Source organism: Anser anser (genome assembly GCF_964211835.1).
Source record: "Anser anser genome assembly, chromosome: 1".
In the NCBI taxonomy this organism is placed as follows: Eukaryota; Metazoa; Chordata; class Aves; order Anseriformes; family Anatidae; genus Anser; species Anser anser.
Window position 1 is genome coordinate 12781577 of NC_139720.1, and position 12719 is coordinate 12794295.

At 36.8% G+C, this 12719-nt stretch overlaps 1 protein-coding gene across 16 annotated transcripts in view; it reads left to right on the forward strand.

Moving 5' to 3' along the window:
* The window catches only part of MAGI2 (membrane associated guanylate kinase, WW and PDZ domain containing 2), a 773420-nt gene that overhangs the window by 682561 nt on the left and 78140 nt on the right, over positions 1–12719 (forward strand). For all 16 annotated transcript variants that reach the window (XM_083811051.1, XM_083811061.1, XM_083811062.1 and 13 more), the window contains one exon: positions 2610–2799. In XM_083811051.1, coding sequence (XP_083667177.1) covers positions 2610–2799 — 190 coding nt within the window. The remainder of the gene's footprint in view (positions 1–2609; positions 2800–12719) is intronic.

Below are 12719 nucleotides of genomic sequence, written 5' to 3' on the forward strand. Positions count from 1 at the left end.
AGCATTGTGATAACTCACATTGCAAAATATTTCTTGACTATTTAACTAACCAATATGGGTTTGGGAGGGATAATCCCCCTGTCTTTATCTGCTTATGTAACTCCTTGTGTTAGCAGTACTACCCACAGGTAAGAACACTTTGCTTAGTTTTTAATTTCACACATAGAGATTTAGAGGTGACCAGCAAACGAGAATTAGATGTATGGGACCCAGTAGAGCTTTGCTAATTGATCTCCATATTCTCATCCTTCCTCTAGGGAGGAAGTTTGTTCATCAAAGATAATTACTTTTTCCTTTTCCTTTTTAAAATCTTCTTTAAATATTTCATTTTTACTCAGTTTCACATTTTGAAAGAGGTAAGTATTCTATTTCTCTGCTACAGTCCAAGAAATTAGGAAATATTCAGTTCTAGATAGACAGGGCCCTATATGTCTTTCTGCTTCATAGCAACAAGATAAATAGTTTGGTTCATCAACTTGTATTCTTTTTTAGATTCCCTACTGAAGGCAAAACCTAAATACTGTTCTCCGTTATTTTTCCTGGACCTAAGGAGCTTGTATTGATCCCAGTTCTCCTTTCCCACTTAGACATAGGGGTCATAATCAGGTTTATTTCTGAAGACCTTTGAATTTGTGCTTCTATAATACAATTATATACTGTATATATGTTTATATGTACTTGAGGTAATTCCTTCAGAGCTAGAAGCACTACTGGAAGTATTATTGTGATTTTCATGTGGCTTGCCACATAAGCTGATAGAGAATAAACCCATTAAAAATAAGCTAGTAGAGAATAACCCACTGCAAAGGGTACCTGAATGCACATGAAGTATCTTCCTGTACATAAGCTATTTCAATGACTACTCAGGTATCTCCATATGGCACTTCACTGCACAGGATATACACACCCTTAATGTCCTTTTATATCACATCCTAGTCACTGTCTTCTATATCTGACCCACTATAAATGTGTCTTTCTTGAATAACATTAGTGAGGATTGAATACAATATTCCATATCTTCATCAGAATATTAATACTTCCCTTTGTTAACTTCAATATCATACCCAATACATACTAGCACACGAGAGTCATCCTGTGGTTGACTGAGACACCTAGATCTTTCTTTTCTTCGGTTTCCAATGTACCAGCCCTACTTACTGCAAAAAAATCTGACAAAAGCGTAGCTTGAGGTATAAAGAACAAGGTCCTTAACAACAGAAGATGGATAAAATCTATTTTGAAGTATGATATGCAGTGCACCTGGGATGTGCAGTGTGTGATATGGGATGTGCAGTGAAGTTGCTCAACATATTTTCCACAAGGACTCTAAAGCATCTGTAGTCCACACAAGACTTGGCGAAAAAGCCTGATGCTGTTAATCATCAGAACAGAGAGCAAAGCTCACCTGATGAGCCACGTACCTTCTGAAACCAAGGAGCTGAATGTGAAGGATAATCACAATTTGTAGAGCAGATTTTCTGTAGACTTGCAAACGTCTTTGATAAGACACTGCTGATACAACACTAGAAGCCAGTGATACTGAATTGCAGTGCAGTTTGGTTCTGAGAGTAATTTTTTGTGGAATTAACTGATTGATGGGCTATGTGAGAGAGCACACTTCTGGAGGCTTTACTAGCTTTTGCTTCAGCAGGGGTCACAGGCAAAGTCAAATATTCATTTCCTGGGATAAACATTTGTGTTTTGTTTAACTTAATCAACTCTCTCAAAAAGAAAAATCCCCAATATCTCCACATCTTCTTTTTCACAATCCATATTCCCTTCTAGATTGATGTGCTTCAGAGACCACTAAAGGGAATCTTGGAGAAAATTTGGATTGAGGTAGCTTTCATGAATAGTCAATACACTGCTGTGTATTTCTCTCTAAATTGTCGGGAAGAGTAGAACAACTTATCCTATGCTTGGGAGCTTGACTGAATGACAGCAATATAATTTTTGATATGGGAAAGAAACTGCAAGAAATGAAAAAGTCTGCATCAGATTAATGCTAACCTTCTTCTGTCAACTATTACTAGTTGCTCAAATAGGTACTTTAATAATTTTGCTTTCGTTGGCTCTTTTTCTTCAAGTAAATTCTGTTTGCAGTTACAGTAATCTACCTCTTTCTCCCTTTGCAGCCTGGTATTTACATGCATTCTGAAAAGATACAGCATTAATTAAGATCATTCAGTTGCAACCCTGTCTGGGCACTTCTTTTTTAAATACTATGTTCAGTTGTATATTTTGATGAATCTGGTAACTATAACTTCACAGTCACACAGATTTTGCCTTTAGCAGAATGCTTTCCAATAGCTCAGTGTATTCTGTAAGAGACACTCAACATGTGGCAGGGTAATGTTGAGTCCTAATCCACACAGGGTCGTATTATCTGAGAAAGATCACAGCTTCCCACGAGCAACAAATTAACAAGTAAATTTCAACAAATAATTTTATAAACAACACAACATACATCATTTATCTCAAAAGACAGCAAAGGGATTTGTTAATTTTACAAAATACTTTACCTTTTACTGAAATCACTGTCTTTAGCCTGATTGTAGCAGTCACCGTTTTTGCAAAACACCTTTCTTGTCTGTATGTTTTTATTCCAGATGATGGAACGATGGGAGAATCAAGGCAGCCCTCAAACAAGCCTATCTGCTCCAGCTCTACCACAGAATATTCCCTATCCACCCACTCTTCACAGGAGTTCATTTCCCGATTCAACAGAGGCCTTTGATCCACGGAAACCTGACCCATATGAGCTGTATGAGAAATCAAGAGCTATTTATGAAAGTAGGCGTAAGTGAAAATCCTGTTCATCCTGCTGGCCTTTTAATATTGTAAGCTTTTGCCTATGAATGTGCTGTTGTTAACATAGTTTTCCTTAATTAGCGTTTGTAATTTAAAGAAAGCAACTATAATCCCTGTTAACATAAGCCATTAAAAATTATTCAAGAAATCTACACTTACATATTTTCCTAGATCTTCCTAGATTTTAAAGTTTGACTTTCACAGGTTTGTTTCCTGATATTTCTGCTCTCCTCATTTTGACCCAAATCCTTAGTGAAGTATATATGCTACTATATTTTGATGTGTTACTTCTCTTCATAGTTAACCAATAAAAGGATGTGAAATTATCAATACAAAATTTTTCCACTTACTTTTACTTTGAAGTGAAGTTTATATAAAGAAATTTCCATATCACTTGTTTTTATAAAAACAGTTACGACAAGTTATGATGTTGTCCTTGGTAGTTAGAAAGAAACCTATAATCCTAACAGGCACTATTTGAAGATCTATTCAAAACAGTACTGAGCTAACAAGATGTCCTTCTTGATTTTGTGTGTTTTTAATCATAGAATCTTAGAATGGTTTGGGTTAGAAGGGACCTTAAAGATCATTTAATTACAACCCCAAGGAGTATATGGCATATCTTCCACAATAAGAATAAAAGTTTAACTAATCTATTTCTTACTGTAAAGAACATTTTAGCTAAAAACTGTTATTCTAAAATGTCCAGAGCTTTAATACTTGTTAAGATCAAAGCTTCAAAGTAATGTGTTTTTTTTAACTGAGTTTTTTCATAGCTGTTTTTACTTGTACGTATCAGTTTCAATTCATTTTAGAAATTACTTACTCTCTAATCCAAATTATTTTATAAATTACACATAAAATATTGTACTGCAATATAACTAGTCCAGATAAACCAATTTATATTAATTGAGCCCTGTGACATAGAGATAAACCTAAACTATCCCAATCCATGATATGGGAGGTACAAATTTCTCCAGCATGCAAAGGGATATTCAGAAGGATATATGCTATTGTCACAAACACTGGGTTGGTGCAAGAGTTCCTCAGTGCCTTGGCCTTAATTCTTCGGTTACAGTTTTTTTCAACAAAATAATAAGGCACCCATTATTGTTTATGGGTGCCTTCTATGAGTTTTCTGCTTACTTCCTTAACCAACATGAACTCTAGTCTTTGGCTGGCATATGCTTCCATGTTCAGGCGCACACATTATGGCAGGGTTACACGTTATGCTCTTACTGTGTTCAGGTGCGCACGTTAGTCTATTTTAAATCATAGAATCATGGAATTATGCTAAAACCTGTGTTTAAAAGACCTAATTGCATTTGAATTCTGTCCAAGAGGCAACTGAAAGTTGTACACAAGCCTTCTTCAGACATATACCTAGCAAAAATCAGAATTAACAGCATGAAGCTCTTATGCCCAAAACAAGAAAGTGAGGGATGTAAAGTAATACTGCAGTAATCACTCCTCAGATTTCCAAGTATCCTGATTTTACAGTTAATCCTGAAAGCTTTAATCTGTTCTCTTCTGACTCTTACATCCTACAGACATTTCTTCTAAGTCTTGATTCAATATTTCCCAACCAGATCTCTTCTGCATTCATTCATGTCCCTTGGTCATAAATAACTGCTTCCAAATGTCTTTGATGTCACTGTCATTTTTTTTCATACATGCCATCAGCACACATTTTAAGAAATTCAATTCATCATGCCTTTGATTGCTTTTGATTGTTTGTTTGTTTGTTTTTCCTCTACATAGTACTAGCATTTCCTGAAGTGAGAGAAACAACAGGCAGGAAATCCATTATTGAGTCAAGAAATTGTCATCTAAATTGAGTGCATGGGAGAAAGTTTCAAGATAATGCACACTTAGTTTCCTGCCATATGGCTGTGTCAGGCTGGTTGTCTTTGGTGTAGACATACTCTTTAAGGGTACAGGAAAAGTTCAGCTACTTTCGGGTTTAAGTAGTTCTTATCTCAAAGCAAGTTTGCCTTATATTCTGGCAAGACCTGAAAAGAAAGAGGATCGTCTTCTAAAAATAGTGCAAAGAAGTGAACAATCATGACCTGGAAAACTCTAAAAGAAAGAGGTAGTGTTAGCTTTTTGTTTCTCTCACAGTGAAACTGTTATTAAACAGTTCTTTTTCATACTGCTGTAGTTCTGAATTTCTACAGAACCTTTTATCAGAAGATCTCACTGCAGTCGGCATTCACCAGGACCTTATCAAAGCCTCATGCTTCCCCATCAAGGAAACGAGTATGTTACGCATCACAGCGTAGTTGTGTGAGAAGCACAATTGACATGAGTCAAAGCTGAGAGCAAGAACTAGATCCAAGGAGCCTGATTCACAGGCTTTTTTTGCTCTAGCCGCTAGATATGCTCATCCCTACCTAATGATAGCAAGAGAGGGTTTCCAAGCATGAAAGCACCACAAAAGAGGATCATTTTCATTCTACAGAAATGTTTTTCTGCCCTAGGCATGTGAAGGACCTACATGACCTTGTGCAATAGGGAGATTTCAATTTTTAATAATCACATGAATTGCAAAAGACTACTGCTACTGCACTGAAAATGGTTTTGTAGAGGCAGTTCTACCAATACAGGTTTGAGATGAATCAAATGATGCATTAGTACAAAAGTGGAGTACCACTGCGTTTTGTAAGTCATAGCTCCTCGGAAAATTGTTTGTCACCCATTACCTGTTCTCTGTCAGCTCTCACCTCTTAGTTGTCACCTGCATCTCCTGTCACCTGCCATCAGCTGCACACAGTAGCTCAAAGTAGCCAAACAGGAGTATAAAGTGTTTCCCAGGATTGATGATGTCACATCCTCCAAAATTGCTGCCTAAAAGAAGGGAAATTATTTTCTTCTATCTTTCTTATTCCTTTCTGCAGCTAAATCTCTTCTTATTTGTTTGTATCTCTTCTTTTTTTGTTTGTTTTATTTCTTCTCCCCATTAAAAAGAACCTATGCAGCTTTCTGCTGTAAACATTTTTTTTGCCAAACTCAGAAATTGAGAAGACCTGCTCAAATAACTGGATTATTTTGCCTTTTTCCATCCAACTGCACATGTTAGATGTCTTAAAGGCAAATCCTTTGACTTCTTTCTCCTTATGAGAGAAATATGTCCTTGTAGTGTGACAGCATTGTGACTCTGCTGATAACCATGGAAGTCAGGCACAGAAGCTCTAACATGAAACATCAGAGCAGGAATTTCCTGTTAATGAAAATATTATGCACCAGTTGTTACAGCTGTAACTGGAGCTCCACAGAACTCATTCTCCTGAATTTAACATTTTTGCCTTTATACATTCTCCTTATCCTCTCTTACTTGTATTTTATTTTGAACAGTATTTGTTGTAAACACAGTTTAAAACCAACTTTGTTCAGAGGCCTGCATAGGCAGACATCACTCAAACAGGGGACACAGAGCTGTTGAGAATCATAATGCTATAGTATTTCACCTTTTCTAAAATGTGTAATAGAATTTTGGTTTTATGGTCCTCTAAAGAAAACAGCAAAATGAAACCTTTCTTTACAGCAGTAAGGTTATGTTTCTCCTTCAATCAGTGTTGTAGTCCAGGACTGGTGCTGTGACACAGAAATGCCAGTAGGAAGAATGAGATAAGCTAGTGATAAGCTCTCATTGAAAGTGAAATCTGAACAATTACAGATCCACCTTTTACTGGAAGGACGGAGGTTACTTCTTCAAAATCTCACATGTTAATTTCTCTCCTGACCACAGTGAATTCCCCAAGTTCATTTCAAATCCATCATCTATCTGTCTTATGCAGTGTAATTTTTTTCTTCTGCCAGTCAGACAAACTGGAAAAGAACCAAAAAGCAAAGTCCACCAACGGCTGTGAAACATAAATAGTAAATGTATTAGCATCATGCATTATTAGCCTTCATGAAATAAAGGTTGTTTTCTCACGCAGAATAAGGGTACCAGACAGGCATTTTAATACATATTCACAAGCTGCCTTTGCTCTAAAATATCACTGCAGGTATTCAGAACATATACAATAGAAAGTATCAGCAACAAGCAAGATTTGTTAAACATTATTCTGACCAATAATGTGTAACTTTGAAAATGCCATTTTTGCAGAAAAACACTAAGGCCATCAGGGCTTCCTAAATGTGATATTCACAGGACATTAAAGAAAAAAAAAAAAACAAAAACAGTCAGGTGTATAGAACTGAATGTGTTATCACCTGATGGGTCTTTGGCATAGCCTACAGCAAACCAGAATTTTCTAGTCATTGTTTGTTGGCTGAAGGCCTACACAACTGAATTCAAAAATTTAGGGAGCCTCTAATTTTTCTCCATTTTGGCTTACCTTCAGTCTAAGAAGTTTCACATTTTTTTAAGGTGTATGAAAATATATATGTGTGTGTGTGCATATTTAATTGCAAACTAGTAAGTGTAATACTTGGTACTATGGTAGTGTTAAATACATAGCAATCTGAAGTATTATAGAAATATGAAGTAGGTTTTTTTCTATGGGTAAAGGGTTTGGGACAGAGTCCAGAAAACAAGATTCTAGTTTCAAATCTTCCTTATGCTCAGTTTTGCGTATATTTCAAACTTTCTGTTCACCAGTTCCTGCCTCTTATATCAGTGAGACATGCCTGCCTTCACTTAGTAAATAAGAGGGTATTAGGAAACTACTAATTATTATGTTTTATCATCAAACTAGTCCTTGACCTAGAGTATGAGCAAGGCAATTTCTCCAAATAATTTCTAAACAGTACAGGTTGTTGTTTTCCCTGCATCTTTTTCTACCTCAAGCAACAGCATAGAGAAAAAGGCTAAGAACTTATACGCCATGACAAAATGGATTTTCTGCTTATAAGAACTGACAGTGAAACCTAAAACATTTTCAAATGGAATTATAAGAATATCATCATCGCAGTACTGTGGATGTAAAGTGATTTTGATTGTTGGATTGTAAAGTAGGTCCCAAATGACCTATGCTAATATGAAATGTCAGTTTAACAACCGATTGTAGTATTAAAGATGCAGTATTCCTTTCTCTCAAGCAATTTACATTTTACTAAGAGGTATACAAGTAGATTTTCATCTGCAAAGTGACAGGGTGTACTTAAGAAGTCAAAGTAATAATCTAAGTAAGAAAACTGACTTGTAAGCACTGGAGAATTGGTCACAGGTTATCATCTCCTGCTGAGCATGGCATGAGACCAATGGGAAGAGCATTGCCTGTGGACACTTTCAAACAGCTCTTTGCCATGTTTGGTGAGGACATTGTTACATGATCATATTCATCCTGTTAATTTGTAAAACTCTCTCATGGGTAGGACTGAGATGCTGAAACATTATTTTCATTTCAGTTCAGACAGGATTGTGTCCCAGCTCTTGTTTATTGATTATTTACTTTCATAAATATTTTGCAGATTTCATTTTCAAAACTATGACTTCTTAAAATGTATTTACAGAGTGTAATTTATTTTAAACTAAGCATAAAGCCAGATCTGCGGGTTTTTTACTATCCTATCTTCTGATAGCAAACCTACCTTTGGCTTTTGATTTACCTGATATGGAAATTTTGGTGTATAGTAAGAGCCTTTGAGCTCCCATAGTAGTCCCCATAGTTCAAATTTATTTCTGTTATATGTCAGTCTATGATGCCCAAGCCAGAATCATACACCTTCAGCAGACTGAGGTAAAGAAGTTCTTCCTGGGAGGAGGAGTACAAAGATGATGAACATAGCAAATGTGGTTTCATATTCTGATATAGCTCCACTATCAAGCTTGAGGAGGAAATGATCCAACAGAAGAGACAGGCAGTCTGTGCCCATGCATCAGCTCTGTTCATAGGTGAGAGGAGCATGACAGGTGACTCAGTCAAATCAACAGGAAAGCCTTCTGCCTTCTTTCTTCCAGCTGTTAAAGATCAGAGCTTCACATTCCTCAGCTCTTGAAGATATCATGAAATCCAGTTTAGATTTAGGTCTACACAGTTGCATTCACAATGCAGTAATCACCAAACTAGTTAGTCCCTATTCATCAGAATTTTCCCATTCACCTTTTCTTCCCAAACTTTTTTCTCCAGCAAACACAGTAACAGGAGTCAGCTAGGTTATTTAAAGAAGCATAGTGTAGGTATTTTTCCTTTCTTTTCAAACACTAGGATGTCACCTACACCCCCATGGATTTTTCAGGGTGCTCTCCCCATAAGGAACAATTCCTCTTCTATTTCATATTTTACTTGTTTAATACAGTTACTATCAAAAGAGGGTTTTTTTTATTATTATTTGTTTTATATTTTTGACACATTGAACTGATTACTGGTTAGAAAGACGAGAAGAGATTCTTCCCTAAACTGTACTCTCAAATGTTCTTATTTAGATGCCTATTTTTACTGAAACAGACTTGTTTAAACTCTGCCCTTATTTTCATAGTTTGCAACTTCAGGAGTCTTTCAGCTGTATCTACTAAACAAAAGAGTCATTCCCCAGTTCTTGGTCTTTCACTTTGCTAATGATCAGAATACAGGTAATGATCTGACTGACATGCATGATCAGATTACAGCCAGCAAACACTAACACACATCATATGTTCAATCTGACTGCATTCTTTAAAAATAAATACTTTAAATAAAATAAGTCTTCTAACTGGTTGCCAGAAGGTAGGCTGGTAAATGTGAGTTTCCTCTGAGATCAGATAGAAATATGGATATCTACACATTTTATGTGTGTGAAAATCTTTGCAAAGAAGCGGTGTATAATCTGTGTTCCCCCAAAGAAATGCAAGAATTCATGATATAACTGTATTCATGACTTGGAGTTAGTTGTAAGGAAAGCTCATATTATGGTTGTTTTGTTCCTTGCTTCTGAGTGTCTAGAAATTCCTAGAAATTTCTCTTTATATTACAATGTTTAGAAATAAGATCCAAGAAGGCCTGAAATGACTTCTGACAGAGGGAACCCTGAGTCTAATACCGTGTTGTTTTTTTTCCAGTATAACAGCTGGTCCAATAAAAGACACTACAAATCTTCCTTCCTAACCAAGACCTTATCAAATTAGCAACCTTGTTTTCTCATCCTGCAAACAGATGGATAACAGGAATATGGGATATTTGGTTCAGGAGAGGTAACCAACAATAAAGAGGTTGGAAACAGCTATTAAGCACTTTACGTAAGGAAAGGAAACTAGAATTGAACAAACCAATAAGCCAACCTCTCATCCTATTTATTGTGAATTCTCTCCTTATTTAGCAGTTATAGAGAGGGTATCTCACAGGTGATTGGCATAGTAGCCACTGTTTGAGCTCAGATAAGATCTTTATTTTATTTTATCCAATTTATTGAGAGAACTGGATTTGCGCCCCCCCCCCCCACCAAAAGAAAAAAAATCTGCTTGTCTACACAGTCAAGAAGTAATGGGATAAAACTGCAGAAAGGTAGATTTGATAAAGATTAGAATAAGATCTCTAGATGTAAGGATATTTTATAAATACTGACTGAGATTTCCTAGAGAGCCACAGTAAACAGAAATTTTCAAGAATAGGTTAAAGCATGTGGATCCAACAGTGAGCAGATGGGCTGGATCTGGTCTTTGACCAGATAGAGCAGGAGATAACTGTATGAGCAGCAAATAGCTTCACAATCCAGAGCTTCCTCTTGCACTGCCATCTAACCCAACATGGGAAGTATCACCAGTGAAATAGCATTTGGAGGAATTGCTGCTGGTGCTGGTGCAGCTGCTGCTGAAACAGTTGCTCCCAAATGAACCATCTCCACTTTTCCTCTTCCAAATGCAACCTCTTCCATGCAACAGCAGGAAGGTCTCTGCAGCCCACACTTATTCAGCTGCCATTGTGAACGACGGAAGAAAGGAAAAGACCTACCTGTATTGGGAAAAATGCCATCTGTGTGTAGGATGCTACCAGAGGTTTCTGCTAGCCACAGGAGTAACTGAAGTTACCAAAACTGGATCACCTAGAGATAGGCAGACTCCTTGCAGCAATGTTTTGATTTCTGTTTCAGCCTGCACAGATGCTGGGTAAATGGATGATTATCTAGAGTTTTGTGATTTTTTTATTCTATTGAGATAACATCTATGAGAACCACAAAAAAACAAAAGAGAGGAAAAAAAATCAGGCAGTACAGATGCCTTGATAGTGATTTCTTGAGACTTATTATCAAAAAATAATTCATTCTTCTCTTTACTGCTTTACTTTTAGAGAAGTCAAAGATATAGGATACAGAGAGGGAGGACACTTGGGATGCTCTTTTCGTACTAGTGAATCCTCTACCCTCTTCCTCTGTCTGCACTTTGAAGGTCTGTTCATGGTGGAAGTAGTAGTGGGCAGTCTGATCTCTTTAGCCTGGCCTCTCCAAATATGCCTTCTGCTGCCACATTTCCTGAGAGGTGGATACAGGGAGATAAATGCAGTCAAACTTTAGAAAATGCCAAAATGAATTTAGTAGTAGGGAAATGGAAAGTTTCAAATTGCCATACATAAAGGTTAGCTTCCTATAAAAAGTATTTCAGAGCTTTTTATAAAAACAATCTTGCTAGAGTCTGTCAGGGTTTGGTAAAATTACCAGTTCAGTTTGTTCTAGGCAGATACAAGGTGCCAGAACATGCACAGATGATGTGCATTCTGCCTAGCTGAGGACTAGACGCAGTGGTCCTTCATCTTCCCTTGGAAGCCACTGCTCTGCAGAGTCTTTGAGCCTGGAGCTATGAGAGCTTTGGAAAGAGCTACCTATATCCCTGCGTTTGCCATAGGCAGATGTTGCTACTAAAACTCTTTCTTATATGTTAAATGTTATTCAAATATCATCCCTCTTTAAAGTTTTTTACTGGTTGCTAACAGTTTGCCTATCTCACGAGCCCAGTCAGTTAGACGATACTCTATTTTTCAAAGTGCCAGTGAAATAATTACAAATATCCTGCACTGCACACAGACAGAGACTGCTGGTGGCAAATTCCTCCCGAATGGAACACAGTTTTGGTCTATTTACAAAAAAATTAACGTCTACGTTTAGGTTTATCTTTCTGTCAATCGTATGTTTAAGACCTTTTAGGCTTGATTCAACATCTTCAGCATAACAAAATACCAAGTTTCAGAGTTGTGAATTTCTAAACTACAACAAAAACAAATGCTAGATGTTGAATGGTAAATTATGAGTAGAACTTATAAATAAAGCCATGAGACTTTATATGAGGTTCTCCAGAGGCAGAGCAAAGACACCCATATGGGAGTGTATACTCCCAGTACAAGCTCTGAAAGAAATTAGATCATTGACGGTCACTTTTGTTTGGCCACAACAAAAATTTACCAAACTGTACTGCTAACTTTAAAAAAAAAAATCTTAACCTAGCAAGTTGTTCCCTGATTTGTCACTGAGCACAGTTGTGCTTCTTTCACTTTACTCACTTTGCTGCTTGAGACCAAATCTAAGGGATATTAGGGTGACTGGAAGCAGAACTGGAAAAAGAATTAACCAATCTTACAGCAGCTCAAAGGAGTAATTCTAGCTCGATGACCACCAGAAAGGGCTTGGGTCCTTTCAAACATAAAAGCTTATCGAGACTATCAAGATGAAATTGCTTTCTGTACATTAAAATCATTCTGCCTCTTTTAAAAATTCCATTAAAATCCTGAAAAGCTGTGGGTAAAAAGAACCATTTCTCCACGTTTGCAATGGAGCAGCATCAGTTTCAAAGGTGCTGATTTTGGGGAGTTGTGCTGATAGAATAATTTACATTTAGATAACACCTCTCATCTCAAAGGATCCCAAATCACGTTAAAAAGTCTAAAGCATGTGAAGGAACTCCTATAACCACCAAAGTAAAGGCATGCAGCCACCTAGAAACTAGAACACTATAGCCCATATGACACAACTTCCAACACAACAGGTGAACATGGATA